Raw genomic sequence first — 22845 nt, forward strand, 5'->3', positions numbered from 1 at the left:
TGAGAAAAAATCAAATTTAGTCTCTAGGTTTTACACGATTTCAATTTAATCCCTTAGGTTCTTAAATTTGAACAATTAGATCTTATAGCTTTAAATAAGACTTTCCATCAATCTACCACTCGATTAATTAACCATGTCATGTCATGCACCATCAGTATGTTCCATGTTTCATGTTTCTAAATTTGCTCTGTTGGTAAAATGATTCTACATTCCCCTTCCCCTTATTTTGACTTCTCCCAAATGGAATAAGCTTCTTTTAAAAATTACTTTCTTCTTCTTTTTCTCACAAAAGTCAACATTTTTTTATCACATCAATAGCTTCTTTTTTCTTTTTTTTTTCTTTTTTTTTTTTTTCTAATTACATCAATAGCTTCTTTCTTTTTCTTTTTTTTTTAATCTAATTACATCAATAGCTTCTTATTACTGCTCAAACAAAACATTTACAACAAAAATAAAATTACAACTTATTTCATTAAAAAGTTGAAATTGCACTCCAATATTTATTTAATTATAAAAAAATTAAATAAAATAGCTCTATTAACTTATTATAATTCATTTTGATCCCTCCATGAAATATCCTTGGTGAAATAAAAATCAAATTTAATTTAGTTTTTCTTATTAGATGCTAACATGAACACTTACGTGCCAAATGAGAGATGTGACAAACCGTTAACTATGATAGACTGATAGTAAAGTAACATAGTGACATTCCCCTTTCCCTTTCCCTACTTTGAATTAAAATAAAAAATTAAAAAATGGTGACAAAGTAACCTATTTGAATTCTAGACAAAAACTAAAGACCTTATTTTTAAAATTAAAAGCTCAAAAACTAAATCAAAATCAAATAAAAACTTAAGCATTCAATATGATTTCTTTTTTTCAAAAAAAATAATAATAATTAATTAATTAATGAACGCTCATAGTAGCTCATAGATGGTGCTTCTCATAACATTCTCAGATTTTCTTTTAGGCTAAATATGTAGTAGAACTGTTAGGGCAAGCCATAGCCCACAAAGTGATAAATTTCAGAATAGGCCGGGAAGGTGCAATAGGCCATACTCATCCCATGCTTTAATGCTCATATAGTTCTTTATAAGAAACTAATGGATCTTTGGATTATTCCATAACTAATTCAACATTTTTCATAAGCTTAAACTTTTAAGAGAAATATAAAATCTTAATGGTATCAAAACATTAGTATTAAGTTTAAATTCTAACTATATTCTATCTCCCATTATAAAGTGGAGAAAAAAAAAAAAAAAAAAAAGCACATATGATGGCTTACTCATCAAGTGAGAATTTTAGAATGATGATTAAAGTGACGAAATTCACCGTTTCTATAAGTTTAAGCTTATGCTTAACAATGATGACAAGTATAACTAAATATGATTATCATGCTTTCAACATCTCACATTCTAAAGAATGTAAAATAAACAAAATTGAAGACAATCCAAGTTAAATCTAGGGACAGAGGGCTACAAAGTACAAAAAAATTAATTAAAAAAATTAATCATCTTTTGTATTCGGCTGTTGAGGAAGTGTAGGACGCCTCTGAGCAAGGGACCGCTTCGTGCTCTCAAGGACACCAAAAAAGATTGAACCGCCTATCCCTATCCACAGTACTCTGGGCCCAATGCCCTGCAATATAAGCAGCGGAAATTTTCTAGCTTCAATGTGCCATAGTTTTCGTATTTAGATCTTCTCCAGTTCATTTCTCTTTAGTTTAAATGAACTGGAAAGGAGCCGGTTCTAACAAAAAGGGCAGAATTGTCCAACAAAAAATAAAATTACAATTCTAACCCTCCTTTTGTTGGAACCGGCTCCTCTCATCCAAATCCTGGTTTATCAAGTTAGGTTATCACATACTCAAAGCAATAGCCTTTATAACCATGAATTCGTACGATTGGAAAAGATTGTGGGAAATTCATACCTTCAATAGAGCAGGAGGTCCCTCTTCCCTAACGATAGTTTGAACACAATCAAGGATTCCTTTGTACTGATTTGCAGATCCCTTAGAAAGAACAAAAGAAACCATATAATAGCTTCACATCTTCTTTTTTTTTTTTTTTTTTTTTTTTTTTATAAGTAATAATATAATAGCTTCATATCTAATATTAAATATACATGCAAATAACCGAATGCATGCAATACGTCAAACATATATATGCATTGAATGTATGCGCATATATAAATATAACAGAGTTTTCCTCCAAGCTGTGTTAGAATAATTTTCTTCAACCTAATCTACAAAAGTAACATGCGTCCGAACATGTCAAAAACACATTTTTTTTAATAACAGGGACAAAGTTGGAATAAATTCTATTAAAAACTCATGTGCACCTTACATATTATTAAAAAAATGGACACATGTCACTTTTATAGACTAAGTTGAAGAAAATTTCTTCAACCCAGTTTGGAAGAAAACTTTGTCCATATAAAAATATATATATAAAGTTTTTTTTTTAAAAAAAAAAAACATATAAGAAGAATGAGAGGAAGCAGATTGGTCATACCTGAACCATCAACCTTGTCTTAATCACATCAAGGGGAGTAGTTATAGCCCCAGTTAGTGCACCTGCCAAAAAATTGATTTTCAATGTGAGGGAAGCACAACACAAACCAGCAGGGCAACAGATATCCATGTGTGAAAAAGCATGAAATGAAAGGGGTGAATTTGAATCAGGGAAAAAATTTCAGAACAATGATCTTTCACAAAATAAATAAATTATTTTATCTTGAACACGACCTACATTTCATGTTGGATCAGGATCATTCTCAATCCTTCCTCTTGCCTTCATATTAATCCTGATGAATCTCACACTTTTATGCAGTTTGCTGCCATCATCACTATGCACATGGTCTGAATTAGGCCATTTAGATCAACCTCCCTTGAATCCATCAATTTGGCAACCACGACCAAAAATATCCATAGAGAGCACATGGAAGCTTGGAACTCATACCAAAGCTTGCCTAAAGCTAAAGCTCTAGACCCCACGACATGCCAATACACTCAAAATAAACTTTGATATGGCAGTCCAGAATTCATTTTCAATGATCGCTGCCATTTGTCGAGATTTGCTAGGCAATACCCTATATGCTTGGACAGCAAAAACTATGGGTAAAAAGACAGTTACAGTTAGTGGTTACTGATTAAAACCGCTAACCGTAACCGCCTAGGTGGTTAGTAAAATCCGCTAACTGCCGGTTAGCAGTTAATAACCTTAATAAACCTTAACCGCTTTTTTTTAAAAAAAAAATTATAAAAACAAAAACAACCCAAAACAATGTCGTTTCTATGGTAATACGATAATATCCTACTACATACAACATCATTTCTAGATTTTTATACAATTTTATATATATTTAAACACAAAAACGATGTCGTTTCATGTATATATATAGCAAAAACCGCCAGCCTTCTCACCCCTAGCAAAAACCACTCTTGATGACCCAACAATAGGGGAAGCTACCCTTAAGGCTGTCAAAGAATCTCTAGACTTGGTTCTTCTTTTTTTTTTTGATAAATAAGTATTTCATAAAAAACGCAGAGGGGCACAACCCTAGTACATAGGAAGTATACAAAGACCACCCCTTTAAAGATAAAAAGAACACAAATCCACAAATTGATGCATAGTAGAAACATAATCTCTAGACTTAGTTCTTGATAAGATCATTGGGGAGGGCAACTCCTTGGTGGTCATTCATGCAATCCTCAACCACAATCAAGCTTGTGATCAGAAGATAGATCCAATCATTAGAGACATCCACCACATCTAGGGCAAATTTCCTTCCTGGACTGCACGCGAAATTCACCGTAGCAGAAATGTCTTCGCACATAATTTAGAAAGGACCGTTTCCAACATCATCACTAGAAGATTCCCATTAATCCTCCCTGGATCCTAACTCCGATTAGTGACCTGAAACCCCCATAATATCCTCCCTCTTCTCCCCTTTAGTTGTAGTTGCCCCAATGCCAACACATTTTTGCAGACTGAAAAATGGGGAAGTACTAGCTACTTGAATCTGTTTTGTGTTTCTTCATTTTGACTAAGTTGATCCCACCAGAGTGGCCACTTAGCGACTCTTTTTTTTTTTTTTTAAAGTAAAGAGTCAACTTTACATTTCTTTGGGCTATCTCGCACATAAAATATGTCCTCAAATGTTGACCCCACCAGAAAATACCTCACCTTTATATCACATCAAAACACTTTTTCAAACCAAAAACAAAAAACACTTATCCGACTCTCTTTTTTTTTTTGAAGTAAAGAGTCAACTTTACATTTGTTTGAGCTATCTCCCACATAAAATATGTCCTCAAATGTTGACCCCACCAGAAAATACCTCACATTTATATCACATCAAAACACTTTTTCAAACCAAAAACAGAAAACACTTATCCGAATACACTAACAAACAAACCCTAGGTTATTTTCTTATTTCGTCATTGCCACATGATACTAATCTAGTCTTACTAGACATACATGACTTAGGAGCATTTCAGTCTCACACAAAAAGTAGACTTTTATTATCTTCTACACAGCATTCAAGAGAAAGAACAGGTCCCCATTAACAATTCCTTACAAATATAGGATATTGAGTACCACAATTCCTTACAAAATAAGACGCCTACCCACTGTTAATGTTGAAATTTTGAAACAAAGTCTTTTCAAGAAAACCCAAATCTACCATATCATGTTCAATTGATGGCAACAATTTTCTTACACAACCAAATTGTGAAAGACGGCTTTTTGCCTTCGTGTGAAAAAACAAAACCCAAGGGAACATTTGATTTCATCGGATATCTAACCACGCACTCCTTGAAACTTTCATGGTAGACATTGCATTACTCAATTCATGGAGGATACAAATCCTATGCTCCTAATTTCATGGATCTTGAAATACCTATGTCATCAAAAAGATGCCATTTCTTGAAAGCACCAACACCAGACTGCAGTAGTAAATTTTTGCACTCTCTAGTGCATGCATGTTGATCAAACATTTCAACCACGGCTGTCTTTTCTATCTCATCAAGTGTTTATGATACTATGCAATAGAACTAACCCCGAGTAGAAGGTATGTTCTTTGGACTTCTCTAGTACTAAATCAAGAATTATGTTCAGTCATTTAAGTGTCATGCAGATCAGAAACATATATCAGCAGGTTGGAATATCAATGTGCTTTTTTTCTGACAAGGTATCCAGGGCCTTTGGAGTACCCAAAAACTGTTGGGGCCGCATTTTTCTTTGGGGGTGTTGTTGGGGTATGAGATAGTAGAATTTGTTTGACCAAATCTAAAACTAAGTCTCATCTGAAAGACCAAATTTCATGAGATACACTAACAGTGAATGGAATTTCCCATCTCAGAATAGGTAGAAATGAAAAGCTTCAATATAACTGCCTAATGCTAGTAAAATGTAAAGTTGTTAATCTCCAAAGCATCATGACAATGATTAATTTTAAATGAAAGCATCACGAAATCATGGTATGAATGTCTTCTTACCAGCAAAAGCACCAATGATGGCATTTTCAGGATCGTTTAGATCTCTCCGTGCCTGGCAAAAATGAGAACAGGTCAAAATTATCAACCATGCTACAAAAATAAATAAATAGAAGCAAAACAGCATGTACACCAGTAGGGCTTACTATGCCATCACATTCACTGCTCTTTTGTTAGTCAATAATTGATCATATCTATTCACTTAATCACATATTCCTTCAATAATCAAACTCATTCTGCAGGTGTAGGTTCTAGCTCCAGTTGGGCTGATGGCAACCTGAATGCCTTGCCGGTGGGTTCAGAATTTGCTTGTGTTCAACCGAGCTCTTCTAGGGAAGTGGTTTCGACGATTTGTTCACTAGAGAGAGACCTTATGCAGGATGGTAGTAGATTCTAAATATGGCAATGCATGGTGTAGGTGGTGTTCAAATGAGATCCATGGGTCGTATGGGGTAAGGCTTTGAAAAAATAGCATAAGGGGTTGGGGAGAGCTTTCTAGCCATACTCGATTTGAAGTAGGTGTTGACTCCAAAATTCAATTCTGGCATGATGTATGGTGTGGGGATCAAGCCCTTGAGATAGCTTTTACAAACTAGTTTAGCATTGCTCGTTTTAAGGAAGAAGCAATGGCAGACCATTTGAAGCTTTCTAGTGCCTCTCATCATTGAAATACTAACTTTCTCAAAGCAACTTGCAATTAGGAAGTGGATCTCTTTACCACGTTCTTCACTTTGTTGTTTCCATTAGAGTGAGACAGGGTAGTAAAGACAAACTTTGTTGGGTTCCTTCCAGAAGAGGATTGTTTGATGTTTGAAGGAACTCTCAATGATACTACAATGTTCTTGTTCCCAATGATAGTACTCATTCCCTTGAAGGAGTATTTGGCATAATAAGGTTCCCTTGAAAGTGGCTTTCTTCACTAATCGACAGTTAGAAAAGATCTTTACCATGGGCAATCTAAGGAAGCAACATGTCATTGTTGTTGAGTGGTGTTGCATGTGTAAAAAGAATGGAGAGTCGATGTAAATCATCTTCTACTTCACCATGAGATTGCTGGTGCCCCATGAAGCTTCAGCAGTCTAGGGCTGGCTTGGGTTACGCCTAGTCCGGTGGTAGATCTCTTTGCTTGTTAGAGAGCGCTAGCTGGTAAGTTTCAGATTGATGTTGTTTGGAAGATGATACCACCCTCCCTTATGTGGTGTCTTTGGAGGAAGAGAAACAATCGGAGCTTTGAAGACCATGAGAGGACATTATTGGATTTAAAGGCTTTATTCCTTGAGAGTCTCTTTCATTGGGTTGCTGCCTTAGATTTTAATATTTCGAGCTACCATGTTCTTTTAGATATTTTTTCTACTTCTAGTTAGGTGTCTCTCTTGTATATTTCTTGCGTACTTAGGTTGCGATATAAAAAATAAAAAAATAATAAAATAATAAAAAATAAAAAATAAAAACAACTTAAGATAAAATACATTCATACACTTGTAGCTATGCTTAGGATAAAGAAAGAGAAAGACTAAGGAGCTGAAAACTTTAAACAATTTAGAGAGAGAAAGAGAGAGTATATGTCTAGTAATTCTCACCTCAAAGTATAAAATCAAATAAACCTAAACAAATAGGATTCTGGCCTCGGCATTGAATAACACATGCAAACACATAATATTAAAGCAAAATAAGCTTAGTACAGAGTTATATGGTACTATCAAGTTGTAAGCAAAAGCTCAAAATTCAGTTACAGGTCTGTCAAATGTTAAGCTTAGTATCAAACTTTTGTGTCAGAAACAAGATGTAGATTTTGGTAGTACATAATTCTATAAACAACGTTGAAGAATATAGAAAATACTTTAGCTTTAGAGAAAAGGCTTGTGTAACCAATCCTTATTGATTTTTATTAGGCTTAGTTGAGGAGTTTAAACAATCAGCTCATCTTGCTACAGAATAAACCATTGTCCAAATCCCAAGAATGAAGACAATGACTCTCTTTGCCTTCTAAAACCCCACTAGCTAACCCATACCTTCCTTGATTCAAGCAACTTCAGGTTCAAGAGAACTCTCCCTATGCGTTCTAAACTCAACCCAACACAACTAAGCCTTCTTCGCAATTAAACTAGCCAATGTATAAATTAGATCATATACTCTACAAACTCCAAGGTTAAAAGTGATGGGAGTTCCAAACACTAGATCACATGGTATGGTGTCAAACTATCAATAAACAAGTATTGACGTAACATAGAATCTTGAAGTCAAAGAAATTGCAAACCGTGTTAGAATAGAAGCATCACCTATAAATAGCATTTCATATAACATTAGCATGCGGCACAGTCAGAGGGAAATGAAAAACACCATCAAGTAAAATAAATTCTTCCAAAAAGTGTCAAACATTGAATTATATGTTGTGAGGAGCTTACCGCCGCCTTATAACCTATCCGAAGCTGTTCATAGATGCAAAATTGAATTGCATCAAATGGCAAATCCCGTAATAAGAAAGATCCATATCCCTGCAATCTCAGCAATGGAGGCCATAAATACAAACAAAACAATAAAAAAGCTGCCACTAACAAATGGCATGCGGGTCACACATTGATGCCACATGCAATGCATAATCAATAACACAGGCCCATCCTCTCCTAGAAAGACCTCTTTCAACCTTTAACCAAGAATAAAAGAAATATAAATTCTTCTCTACTATTGAAGTGTGTCAATCTATCTATTTCCAAAAAAAAAAAAATGGAGCGAAGAGATGGAGAGGTAGTTGGTGAGGACCACACACCGCATAAAATCCTTTAAAGCCCTCGTTAGAAACAATAAGGCGGACAGCATCAGGAGCTGAAGTAAACTGCCCCGTCTGCATCCTTTGCTTAACAACCTGAGAAGTTGAAAGTGTTAAAAAGGGAAAAAGGAAAAGTGGAGGAGGGGCGATTGAAATGAAAGTAAGAGATATCTACCTCTGTTGGAACACGAATGAGAGAAGCAGCAATGCCTCCTATGGCCCCTGCAGTCTGAATAAAGTTCAACCATAAAAACTTTATTCAGCCAAACTATCAGCTATAGTATCAAACAACCAAACAAATTCGGGAGGTTTAGTTGGCCATACAATTTTTTATTTATTTTTTTTGATAAGTAAAGTGAATCATAAGTAAAACTAGATATGCATTATCATTTCTATTCGAGGATACGCAGTAGATTTTGTAGATTATTCACTAATACGGAAAACAAACTCTTGAGGCACTATAGGAGGTTGTTCACCCAAAATGTGTTTAGCACTTCAACAAGCATAAACAACCAACACCTTGTTGAGTGTCAATCTTTGTGTTGTGACAAGCCTTAATAAATAAAACAATTGAAGACACTCATCGATCATGTGCCAAAGTGAAGCCCATAAATTCATACCAAAATAAGAGGGATTTTAAGAATTTCTTACAAAATGAGCTGCAGCACTAAGATTTTCAGGAAACATCTTTAACAATTTCTGCTTTGCAGGTTCATACACACCAACAAATACAGCAGAAGCCCTGCATAAAAGAATTTTACCAAAACAAGTCTGATGATACGAAGACATTCTTTGTTATAGCAAACAAATCCAAAAGAAAAGAAGAGAAAAAGCTGCTCCAATAACCATAATTTTTAGGACATTTCCTATTAAAAAACTGGTGTTTCGGGCACTGGAGGACATGACATACCTTCCATCCACCTCCAACAACTCGCTTGGATATTAATAAATTTCAACATCTTTCAGCTTAAAAATCTGCAGATTTGGAATGATGTTGTGCATTTTTTTCAAGAAGCTTATGCATAATTAGTATTTTCATAACTATTTAACAGTCTATGGTTCTTCTACACAAACATAGACCGCCAGCCTACAGCAACAGAAAGTAGATATAAATTTAACTGATGAAATTGAATGCGTTAGAGAGAAGGGGAAGGGGAGGGAGATGGCAAGAAATACTCTTATATGGTTATGTTCAATCTCGTGCAGAAATCTATTCCACAGTTCACGACGAATTAGATCAATTTAACTATCTCTAAGGATGACAAATAAGAATTTAGCGACCTAGAAAGCCCGCTGAAGATTGCTAGGCTTAATTGTTGAGATTCCATAACAAACATTATTGGAAATTTTTTAACTGAAGAGAATCCAGAGATAGATGACATACACACTTATGGCACATATGATTACAATTAGTACATTAATCAAGGAAGCGTTTTTCTTTTCTTTTCTTTTTTTCTTTTTTTTTTTTAATGAAACTACATAATCTTTAGAAGGAAACAAACTCATCCAAAGAGCATAAATCAAGTCATTTCCAGGTTCAAAACTTGACCAAAGAACAAAAATGGATACTGACATTTGAAGTTGTGAACCCTAAACATTAAGGGGAGTCATGCATTTCGAAAGGTACTTACGGCAAGACACCAACAAGATTTCCAGCCAATCCAGAATAAAGGCCCTTCAAAACTATTTGTCCACCACCATGCGCAGCCTGCAACAAAAGCTCAATAGTAAAATTTGGAAACACACAGGTAAAAAACTTGCAACCTTGAAAAACTACTTCCCCCAACAAAATGTACCAATTTCAAAGCCTAAAGAAAGAGACCTATCCCAACCTTTACCTTCTTAAGCAAACAACAATGTGTGAAATCAAAGAGTTCTTTAGATGTAAGGCACTAGAAGTTAAGAAGATGCAATTGCTGGGTACTTCTATAGTGGGCCACCTAACACCATAACCCATGTTTTCATGTTCTAAGACTTACAAAAAAAAAAAAAAAGATTTATATCACTTATAAAAAACCAAGATTTTAAAAATTATTTATAAATGATAGTTGGAAAATAACAAACAGAATCCATAATCTCTGCGTGCCAATTGGATGAGTACCAAGTAATTTTTTAGATCTGTGTTTTCCAAAATGATTAATAATTAATTATAGGTACATTTATAAACCTCAAATATTAAAAATAAATAAATAAATAAAGAGTAATTAACTCTAGCAAATGAGAAGTAATTCAGGCATTTATTAGGTCAAAAGCTGTATTGGCCACTGCATACAGATCCTAAACAAAGAGGTCAGGATCAATTGTGTGGCCAAGACAGGAAACAATCAAAGAACAAAAATTCAGGACTCAAAGAACATTTTTATCTTGAAGAAAATGCCTGAAGGTTTCAACCCACCAGCCCTCCACCCCCCACCCAGGGCCAAAAAAATAAAACAAAAAGGAAAGAATTGCAGCATGAATAGATAAAAAGTAGAGGCATAAATCAAATCGTTCATAGTCCATCAAAATATAAGAAACAATGAAGGAACAATCTCTATATCCATATGTTCAGCAAAAGCTTAGCATTTTACATCAGGCAATTACCAGTAACCTGGTGCAGTAGATTCTTTAAATTTATTTTAAATATTAACTCTAACTTAATATGCATAGTTAACCCACCTGAAGCCGTGTCTTTATAGTATCAATGGGATATAAAACTGTCTCAACAACAACACCAGCTGTACCTCCAGCTATAACACCCTCTGCAAAATCCACAGCCAGACTACTTAGAAACTCAAAACAGAACTAGATAGATTTATTCTTACCAGCATTTTGTCCATCTAATGTATTCAAAGAATTTGACAACATGAAAGAAGCAAATGCTCCAACTACCTCTCTATCAATAGAAGGTTTGGAAGGGCAAACGCCTTCGGTGTTCCCTCCAGTCAAGACCTAGGGCCTTACAATCACTAGCCAATATCTTTTCATGTCCCCTCAAGCATAATTTATTAAAGAAACAAAGAAAAAATTATTTCTTCTTTACTTTGTGTTCAAAAATTCATTGTTGGGCATCTACCTAATACTTTGCTAACATATGACTTCATGCAGTGTATAAATATGCATGGTTCATTATACAATATTAATGTGAAAGGTTACGACTCAAAGACAGTATTACCAAGAAGAAACATCATAAGAGTCCACAAAAGTTACACAACAAACTCCAAGCCACTTAAAATAGAGATTACCATGTACACCCAGTTTCAGGCTATAAAAATCTTCATTATTGCTTTTCAATGTAAAGAAGAAAACAAATTACCCAGGCAACGTTATTTCCCATTCCAAAGGTTCCATAAGTAACATATATGAAAAAGCTACAACTGAAAGCTCGAGAAAGAGAGAGAGGGATCTACAAGAGAAACTAGTGCATAATCTTAGCATTCATTCTTATATAATCTCATACTCCAAAAAGAAGTAAGCACTCCATTGCTAATCCAAAACAGTAATTGATTGAGAAACCTGAGACAGTTTGGTAAAGTTTTTCAAAAGAGTTTTCGATTTTGGGTTTTGAAAAGAGTTTTTAAGAAGTAAAAATTGAGAAGTGTTTACAATGGGCGGCACATTTGAACAAGTGTTGTTTGTAGGGTCCACCATTGAAAATTCATTTGGTAAACTGCAGCGTTTTCTAATAGCAAAAAATTGATAAGTGTTTTCAAACATTAAAAACAAAAACAAAACAAAAAATAAATAGAGATCTGCTGGAGGCAGGCCTCCATAGGTGGTGGCCGGCACCCTTTCGTCAAAGGAGGGAGGTGGGTCTCCCCTCCATGAGGGGCACACAGCATCTAGGTCTCTAATCACCCCACCTCTTTGCGAGGATGGCAGACTCACCCCTGCGCCTTCGCAAGAGTAGCGGAGGGGGAGAGTCTCCACCTCCCCCCTCTATGGGGGTGGATCTTCACCACGGCAAAATGCAGCGAGGGTTGGAGTTCCACCGCCGCTGCCTCTACAGTGGTGGTGGTGGCTGACACCAGAGGTAGGGGGAGGAGACCCACCTCCTGCGAAGGGGGTGGAGGTCAACCTCCAGTTCTTTCTTTTCTTTTTTTTATAAATAATCGAAATATCATTAAAAGCACAACTTAGGCACACAAGAAGTTTACACAAAAAACGCATATCTTAAAGGAGAAAAAAGAACAAAAGACTCATTAAAACTAATCACCAAAGAAGCTAAAAACGCAATTGCCCAAATATAAAGAGAATAAAAGAAAAGGACTTGAGCTATTATTACGAAATTTTGAATCCCTTTGGGTGCAAACAACTCATTGGGGCCACATCCCTGGCGAAGGCAAGATTTAACCGATCCGTGTGGTGGGGGTGCATTATACAGGTTCGGGGTTTATCCTTTAGGGATGGGTCACGAAGTGGTCCTGCCTTAGGAGGGTTCCCCGTCATTTAAAAATAAAAAATAAAAAAAAATAAAAAAGACTTTGAGCTCCTCCAACGTCATCTCTCAGTACTCAAAATTTTGATCATTTCTTTCTCTCCAAATGCACCACAAAAGTCAAGAGTGCACCATCTTCCACATGACAACACTTTTAGAGCAACCATAATCCTTTAATATTTATTATATATATATATAACAAAGCAGCCTTCACATTTTGAAAAAAGTGAGCATGTATTTCCAAAATATTCTTATATGATTGTGGGGAAAATTCTGAAAGATGTTTAGTGTTTTCTTTTTTGAAAATGTTTTTAAGTTTGTTTTGAAAAATGTGTTAGTGGTGGAGGCCACATCTGTAAACCCATCTGGATAACTGTTGTCAAAGAAGTGTTTTTTAGTGTTTGAAAATTGAAACTTGTTTTTAAAAACTTAGTCAAATAGTCCTAAGTCTTATTCATATCTTATATTTATTCTCCTATCTTAGGAGAGGATGAGGCCCATTATTCAATGTCCAATCAAACCTTTTCAAAATTTGCCATTACTCCTATAAGAATAGAGTAATGCTAAAAACCACACCCCCATCCCAATGGATTGACGTAGCAATGCCCAATAGCCCTTAGATCAGCTATGTTAAAAACAATCCAACGATTGATAGACATTATCATGTCAGCTCAGTGATATGGGAGTGTAGTTTTTAGCATTCCCCAAAAGAATATAATTGTCCATTGTAGAACAAATTCTTTCCTAGTCATACTCGGTTTCATATGCATACAATTTTACATTAGAGCTAGGGCTGTGATCGAGTTGAGTCGAGACGAGTATTAAATGTTCAAGCTCAATTCATCTAATTTTATTTCGAACACGGGCCAAGCTCGAGCTCATCACTGAGCTAAATAATTTGTTCAAGCTCGATTCATTTATTTTTCGAACGAACTCGACCGTGTTCACCAACTGCTCAATTAACATATTCATATTAAGTAAATATTGTGATTTTTTTTTGTAAATCCATACTAATCACTAGTTAATTAGTTATTGCTAAAATTTTATCATTTGAGTTAGTTAAATAAATTAACTTGAATCTTAAACAATTCAATATCGAGACGATATATATGTTTTATAGTATGTATATAAATTCATTATACACACACATACTTATATATATTATATCTATACATACACACAAACACACTCATGTATACACAAACACACATATATCTATATAAAACTCACAATCACAATAGTTCAAGCTATATTTATCTTATTAGGAAGAAAATTCTCTTTTATCTTTATAAATACTTAAAGATGTACTCATTAAAAAATTAAAATATTACTATAAAAATAATAAAAGTTAAGTTATACAAGTTTATACGAGTCGAGCTGAGTTTATGCGATTCGGCTCGTTTAATAAACGAGCCTAAATTTCTGTTCAACCTCAATTCCTTTAACAAACAAACCGAACTTGAGTTGAATTTTTACAAGTCAAGCTCAAGTTGTTTACAAACAACTCGGTTCATTTACATCCCTAGTCAGAGCCATTCAATCTATTGATCAACTCATAGTTTGAGCTTCAATATCATTCTTAGTCAACCCCAAAACATTTTTTTTTTTTTGATAAGTTAGTCAACCCCAAAACATTCAACACACCTTGACAATATTTGGTTGAGAAGAAGTTTTTAGCATACCAAAGAAAGTACGAAAAAAGTCGAATGGCTTTTCTTCTCCCATGTTGACTGATGCAAATGGCTTTCTTCTTCCCAGGAGCGAATTTTGCATTTTCCTGTCACATGCATCTGCAAAACCATATCACCTGTTCAAAAAGAAAGCATGATAGTATAATAAAAATATCATTGAGGTAACACACCCAAAATATATATATATATATATATATATCTATATATATATATATATATATCCAATCAGATCAAAATAGATAGACTCGAACTTATCAAAAAAAAAAAATCGATAGACTCATACAAGAATATGAGACCCTAATTGGGACTTCTCCCAAAATTCAAAGTGGATGCTAAAATCTTTGCTCATGCACATATCTAACTGAGAAATTCATTCTCACAAGCAGTACCCTGTGTATATATCCTCTTAGGCCAAGTTATACGTTATCTAATAAAACCCAACGAAAACATGAATAGGGGAAAATATTTTCTCTATCGTGCCTTGTCCTTTTCTTACCAAACTGGTAGAAGATTATTGGAATTGTTTTATATTAAATATGACTTTTTAACTCTTGTTATTTACCAAATTAACATTTAAGGTAACAAAGAACAAAAAAAAAACTTCTTCAAAAGATTGTGCACTGAAAGAAAGGAAATATCTCATAAGAGGTTACCATAAACTGGACCTCCTAAGTACGTAGGGCCAATTTGGTTCTGTTCTCCATAAACAGTTCAAAATCCCAAGTCACAAGAAATAGAAATCTGCATTAAAAAATATTCAGTGTATTTTTGGAAAATGCTTTAAGAAAATTTTTTTTTTAAAAAAAAAAAAAATGTTTCAAAGAATTTCAGTTTCTATTCTGGTTCAGTAAAAGCCAATCACTCATAACGACAGGAAAAGCTAACTCAACAACATTGTTTTGATATAAAACCAGCCAGGGCCCTAAATTCCACATCCCCTCAAGAGAGACATAAGCATGCACAATTAACGCTGTTGCAAACTATAATGTAAAGGACTTGAAACCTATAATATGAAGGACTAAATACCTCCCTATTTAAGATTCTTAAAAAGGACTTGTACTTTATCATTTGGATATCCCATAAAAATACAATGTAAAATCAGCATTCAACCGAAATATATCATTCTAAAAAACTGGGCAATGTCACATAAATTTCAAAACCTTTACTTTAAGAAGTGGTATTCTTCAGTGATTTTTTTTTTTTTTTTTTTTTGATAAGTATGGTATTCTTCAGTGATTGAGAAACAGAATATAAGGTATTCTTCTGTTATTTGGCTCACACAGACACATATACAGAGGTTTAAGGGTGATACTGGGAAAAAACAAATTGCAAATTATTTGATTTTTGTTGTAACGGCTAGCTCTACTCATGCTTATCAATGATGGATAACCATCACAGAAATCCTTTGCAGGAACAAAAAAAAAAAGGAGGGGAGGGTGGCCGGGCAATTACACTTTATCCACTTGTGATTTGGGTTAAGTTTGATTTCTCAGCCTGTGATTTATAAAAAGCTGAACTTTACCCATGTGACATTGTTTAATATATTTTTTTCAACTCAAATCATTAGCGCATTACACTGCGATTTTAAACCAAATCGCAGAAAATGTATTATTTAGGAATGTGTTTTTAAAAAATTACAAGTTAAGAACATAGAAAAATCTGTGTTTCCAAATCGCAGGCAAATGAGTGTGTTTTAAGAAACGTAAAACTGTGATTTTAAATGCCAAATTGCAATTTACAGAACACTTAATTGTGTTTTTAAAAATTGTATTTTCGAATCGCACGTTCTAAAAATCACTATTTTTAAATAGCACTTTTGAAATTGCAAACCCAAACATACTTCAAAAATAAGCCCAAAAAGCATGTTATAACCTGAATACACCAAACTTGTGAACCAAAAAGAAATAAAATTAGACCTCATGTGGATAAAGTGCAATTTTTGTTGAACCACACGTTGGGAACTCAAGCTTAACCCAAAAAAGAATGAACTTTGGACGATTAAAAAAGAATAAAACAGGCACAATATAATCATCCGAAAACAGATTACCATGCTCAAAGATATTTACACAGTAGCTGCACTAGAATAGAAAGAAAAGTGTTACATTATGGCATAAATTACGCAATTATCATCTAAAACACAATCACGTTAAAAATCATATACAATTAGATATTCAAGAAATGGGTTACCTGATGAAGCTAATGAAGAGCTTTTGGCATCGGCGGCTAGCGTAATAGGACCCATTTGAGGTCCCCCAAACTTCACCACAACGGCAACAACTCGAAATACGCACACTTCTGAAATGATAGCTAAAAAAGTCAACCAAATCTCTATATCAGCCAATTATGCAATTCTTTGTTTGTAAATTAGTGCATGTGTGTTTATGTAATAGAGAGTGAGAGTGAGAGTGAGAGAGAGAGAGAGAGAGAGAGAGCAGAGGCGGTGAGTCACCGACTGCGGTGTGGTCAAGGAAAGGGATGAAGTACCGTGTCGAGGAGAGGGTTGTTTGGGTAGTTCCTTTCAGGGAGAGGCTTACATCAAAAGTGAAAAAACACAATTTTTGAGGAGAGTAAAATTTTATTTTACTCCTTGAAATTTTATTAGTTTTTCAATTCAAACTTCAATGTTTAAAAATTTGCAATATACCCCTTAACATTTTAAAAAACTTCAACTCAGACACTTCATTACTAATTTCTGTCTAATTAGACGAAAATCATCCCACATGTGTCTCACATGGAATTTTGATGCACTCTATTCCAATTTTGCATTCATTAAAACCTATAAAATTACGTAATTACCCTCATTAAAACTTATGAAATTGAGAGTAATTATGTAATTTTATAAGTTTTAATGAGGAAAAAATTAGAATAGAGGGTATCAAAATTCCACATAAGACGCACATGAGATGATTTCCGTCCAATTAGACAAAAATTAGTAACAAAGGGTATGAATTGAAAATTTTTGAAACATTAAGGGTACATTGCCAATTTTTAAACATTAGGGTTCGAATTCAAAAATCCCTGAAACTTCAGGGAAGTAAAGTGAATTTAACCAATATATACACTTAAAGTACATTAAAATTTAGAGTAAATAGTAAATAATAAAAATATTATTTATGACCCAGAAATAAATCGACTTAAAAGTACTCATATCTAGTTCACCAAAATAACCATAATTTTAGTGAGTCAAAATATTAAGAGCATGTTTTGGATTGTATTTGACAAATAGGGTTTTTAAGTCAAAAAGTGTTTTTTTGACAAAAGTTTCATTTTTAAGCTTTTGCTAAAAGTGCGTTTTTGCCATTTTTTTGCTTTTTGGACCTTTAAAAGCGCTTTCAATTTTTTTTACCAAACGGGTATTTTTTTTCTTCAAACGGACTTTTGAGTTGGCTGGATAAACAAATAGTTGTCTGGATCAATTTCGTTTTTCTTTTCTTTTTAAAAATTATGTTATTCTTAAGATCGGGTTGAAACGACAACTGTGATTTGAATTTCATTAGTGAATTTAAGGTTATGAACACATGATCATTTCTCTAGGAATCTAAGTCTTGTTAACTTATTTTTGGTAAAAGAGACTTTACTTGTTTTGATTTAAATTATCACGAGCACACTAGCATATAATCTGTGAGGTATGAAATTTGAAAATAATTATGTTTATCTTGAGATTTGTTGGTTGACTTATTGGATGAATAATCTTGGCATATGTAATATATTAAAAAAAAAAAAAAAAAAAACGACAATTTTGAGTTTTTCACTAAGTAACCGAACCTCTTGACTCATTAAACATTGAATGTTCACGTAAAAATGTGAAAAGTTTGAATTGGTTGATTATATGGCTAATTTGGCTTCTTAGTCTTTTTGACTTGAGTTAATAAGCCCATAGGGATCTTTGTACATCTAATGCTTTAAAACCATCTGGTTTTAGAGTCATTGGCCTAAAACTCAGTACATGAGTCGATTAAAAAGTTTATGGGAGTTAAGCATTGCACAAACTAAAAATTAAAAAAAAAAATCAAAAAATCAAAAAAAAAAATTTTAAAAATGTATATCATAATAATAAATGCCTTGATTATTTCATTTGATATGAATTCCAATAAATTTTAAGGTATTGAACTGTTTATTTTAAAGATCATATTGAAGCTTCATGATTGTGTGTTAGTTTCATTCTACACCAATTATAACATGTGATGTTTCAATTGTCTATTTATGAGTGATTTAACTTGAATTTTCTAAAGATTTTGAAGATGGAATTTATTATATTAAAGGGAAAATATAAAAAGCCCCCCAAACTGACAGCCGTTTGCAAGATGGCCCCACAATGTTTAAAATGCACTCAAGTAGCCCCATAAAGTTCCAACATGTGTCAAAGTGGCCACTCCGTTAGTCAGGCCCGTCAATTTGGATGAAAAATCGATCATGTGCCGTCCACGTGAGCTTTTTTAAGCTGATCTTCCTAAAATGCCTTTATGGAAAATTGTAAAGACTCTTTAACTCATTCATACACGCGTAAAATGAGGCGTTTAAGCAAGGGAGATTTTATGAGGCCATAGCATTATATGATCGAGCCATAGCTCTTGATTCAAACAAGTCCAGCTATCAACAGCAACAAGAGTGCTGCTTTGATGGGTCTTGGCTGGCTTGTTGAGGCCATCTTTGAATGCAGAGAAGCTATTCGGATTGAGCCTTCATATCACAGAGCTCATCATTGTCTTGCTAAACTCTATCTCAGGTATTCAATGGAAGCAAAAACATAAAAATTAATATATATATATATAATTCATTGTCTCGCTAAACTCTATCTCGGTTTTTGTAATTAGCTTGGTTAAGGAGTCTTACGCATGTAAAGGAATGGGTTAAGGAGTCTTTACAGTTTTCCATAAGGGCATTTTAGGAAGATCATCTAAAAAAAGCTCACGTGGACAACACGTGATAGATTTTCCATCCAAACTTATGGGGCTGACTAACGAAGTGGCCACTTTGACACATGTTGGAACTGTATGAGGCTACTTTAGTACATTTTGAACATTGTGAGGCCATCTCGCAAACAGCTTTCAGTTTGGGGGGCATTTTTATATTTTTTCCTTATTTTAAGCTTGCTAATGAATAAAAACTATTGTTTTTGTGAAACTTCATTCTTTTTAATAACATATGATAGCATGATGTTTGTGAGTATCATTTCTGTTGAACCCTCACGAGACTTCACTCATTTACTAGGGATGTTTAGAGGTTTAAAAGGCTTATTACATATGCTAAATGCAATCGTATCTCCCGCAGAAGAGGTCTTATGTTTCATTTTGTTTAACTTTATTTTTTTTCATTTGTATTGCTAAAAGACTAGTAATATGTAGGTTTGAGGGTATGATAAGTGCCGAATATTACATATTCAAATCCCTTAACCTACACACGTTAATCTCTTAGTTACATTGTAATATAATGTTTTGTGTCATTTTTATATTTTCTGTGTTTGCATGTCCTAGAGAATAAAATGCAATTAATTTCGGCTTAATATTCACTTTGGTCTTCAAGAAAAATGGTGGCTTCTAGTTTATTGCATCCACCCAATTTCATTAAAAGTCAAGAAATCAAAGAAGAAGAAGACCAAGCAATAAATTGCATGCAGTAGAGGGTGGTGTTGGATATTAAATGAACATAGTGGACTTTTGATGAAAACTCCACCAGAATAGAAGAAGCAAAGCAAGATAAAAATGGGCTGCTGAAATTCTATTTGGTCTGGAAGAGAAATGGTGGCTTCTAGTTTATTGTATTGGATTTGGATTACATGCTATTATTTTAATAATAGCATGTATGTTGTAATTTAATTAATGGTTAAGACTGAATTTTTCAAAATCTCTCTTCATTTTCTCTCTTATTAAAAGCTTCTAAAAATAAGTCAATTTCAAGATTCAATCTTAATCGTTGATTAAACTACAACATACATATTATTTTAATAACAGCATGTAAGTTGAATCCTATTGTATACCCAATTCCAATTTCACTAATAGTCAAGAAAACAAAGTGGAAGAAGACCAAGCAATAAATTACATGTAGTAGAGGGTGGTGTAGGATATTAAATGAACATAGTGGACTTTTGATGAAAACTCCACCGGAATAGAAGAAGCCAAGCAGTAGAAAAATGGGCTGCTGAAATTCTAAAGAAATAAATGCATGTGTTGACAAAACAAAGGTCTTTGTTCTCTTTTCCTCTGGACAAAGTGTAATACCCCGACAAATCACCATTTTCTTAAAGAGTTAAAGATTTCTTACTTAACCTGTTAATAATTCCTTAAAACAAAGCTTTAAATCAAGTGGCCTAAAGAACCCAAGCCCCTTAAGACTTTTTTTGAAGCAAAAACTCCAAAAACACCTTGGCTGGCCAAACACTCGCCTTGTGACCACACGAGCACTCGCTCTTGTCCCGGGTGCAAACACTCACCCAGGGACCAAACAAGCACTTGCATGAACAATGTATTACCCCTTGTGCAAAACTCAATCGTACGTCTGAGCATTTTTTTACCTTTTGTGAACAATACATGAGCGCTCACTACTATAGTATGTGAGCACTTGCTGACGAGTCTTCAAACTATTGGACAATACACGTTCGTACGCTTGAAAATCATTTTTAACCCGTTGTGAACAGTACATGAGCGCTCGACACTATAGTACACGAACGCTCGCTGCTTTTCAGAAATTCACATACGAAGCTCACAGTTTTTCTACCCTATAAATACCCCCTCCCACGCCCTTTTCAACTCATTCTGCCCTTTGAGCCATAGAGAAAACCCTGCTTGTTTGATTTTTGAGAGTTTGTGAGGTTTGTAAGTGTTCTTGGAGAATGAGGAAGTTTGAAGCCTTGCTACCTTCTAAGGTGATTTCTTGACCCTTCCTTTATGCCCTTTTTAATTGCTGTTACTGATTTCCTAGTGTTACAAGTTTTAAAGACGCTATGACAAGCTCTTATACCCATCTTTCTAACAAAACCAAGAAATGTTTTCAAAAGGCTTTTAAACACCTATTTGATTCTTTGTGTTGTGTTTTCTTGTGATATTTGTGTTTATTTTGAGCCTAGGAAGGAAAATACCAACTCATAGCCTTAGATAGAAGCCTAGGACACATTTTTGGGGGTTTTTGGCCGAGCCCTACCCTCTTACCTAACGCTCACCTTAGTGAGCGAGCGCTCACCCAAAGAGCAAGTCACCAGTCCCCTTAGCCCCAATTGTGTGATACAAGGTTTTAGCGGCCCTTCTCTTTAGATGGAACCTCGTAGAGTTCTCTAGTATTGCTTATAATGATGAGTTGTGTTTCGTTATAGCAAGGATTCGTGATGTCAGAGGACTCGAGTGAGCGAACAAAGTAAGTCAGCTAACTGACCACGCGTATGATATGAGCATGTTTACCTTTTGTAATAACTTGGTAACTACTTTAATAACTAGTTGATAAGATGCATTGTATGACATGACACATCGGTACGTGCGGTATAATAGCCATGGGCTTACTATATATATGAGTTATTTTAGAAGTCCATCTTGTATCCTTCTTAAGTTCTTCTTAAGTCCTTCCAAGAATGATGCGGTTATTAAAATCATCATTTGATCAAAATTCAATAATGATCAATCACAAGCCCAATGATGATTTTAATAGTCACATCATTCTTGGAGGGATTCAAGAGGGACACAAGAGCGACTTGCACCATTACTCCTTACTATATAGACTTGATTATATGGTCAAATGTGTGTGTAGTTATATGAACCTTGGATCCAATAGTTATTCGTGACCGGCACAGCCATTGCCTAATAGTTGGTCACTACAGGACGTACATCATTGGTAGCCTAGGCCACCCAAGGTCGGACTCAGCCGGGCTGCTAGTGTTATGGATGGTAGCGTACAATGGTTGGGGCACCGGCATTGTATTACAGGTTCATCGAGACAGTGCCAACCCTGTTGACAATGGGTAATATCTCGAGTAGACCATATATAATAGTTATGACCTATAAAACATTAATTTTCTGCATCAAAACACTTAGACGATTGCTGCCAGGAGTACACCACCCTTTATCAAACAAAATGATATTTTCAAGGTATATTAACGGAGACAGCACATCTTTTCAATGTCTATCAAAATTGCACGTTTATTTCTATTTAATAATCATGAGCGCATGTCATACACAATTGTGAAGTTTACTTACTAAGTTGTTAGACTTACTTGGTTATTATTCTTATAGGGAGTTTGTTCATAGAACCCAAGAGTGGTATGGTTGCAACCACAAACTTTGCTTTAAGATCTTCATGTTGTTATCAAGTTTGCTTTATATTATTAGTTGTTTCATGTCTTCTAATTTGAGGATTAAACTTGCCCCTGTAATGATTAATAGATTTCTCAGATTTATTTCACATTCCTATGCATTAACTCTGATTATGCTTAGAGGGACGATTTTTCATTTAGCCACAAGTTGGTTGAACTAGGGTAATTGCCAATAAC

At 34.4% G+C, this 22845-nt stretch overlaps 1 protein-coding gene across 2 annotated transcripts; it reads right to left on the reverse strand.

Moving 5' to 3' along the window:
* Window positions 1-1307: 1307 nt before the first annotated feature.
* Window positions 1308-16933, reverse strand: SAMC1 (S-adenosylmethionine carrier 1). 2 transcript variants are annotated; one of them, XM_059576352.2, is made up of 13 exons: window positions 16857-16933; window positions 16560-16679; window positions 14364-14471; window positions 10923-11005; window positions 9896-9972; window positions 8916-9006; window positions 8440-8493; window positions 8265-8360; window positions 7903-7992; window positions 5501-5552; window positions 2514-2575; window positions 1931-2011; window positions 1308-1638 (listed from the first exon to the last, which is right to left on the reverse strand). In XM_059576352.2, the coding sequence occupies exons 2-13, from the start codon at window positions 16612-16614 to the stop codon at window positions 1507-1509; spliced, it is 981 nt and encodes a 326-aa protein (XP_059432335.1). In that variant the 5' UTR covers window positions 16615-16679; window positions 16857-16933; the 3' UTR covers window positions 1308-1506. The 2 variants fall into 2 exon arrangements, with proteins under 2 accessions (XP_059432335.1, XP_059432336.1); XM_059576353.2 differs by lacking the exon at window positions 16857-16933 and having other exon boundaries at window positions 14364-14488; window positions 16560-16815.
* Window positions 16934-22845: the final 5912 nt, after the last annotated feature.

The sequence above is a fragment of the Corylus avellana genome, chromosome 11, assembly GCF_965113065.1.
Source record: "Corylus avellana chromosome 11, dhCorAvel1.hap1.2, whole genome shotgun sequence".
Lineage (NCBI taxonomy): Eukaryota > Viridiplantae > Streptophyta > Magnoliopsida > Fagales > Betulaceae > Corylus > Corylus avellana.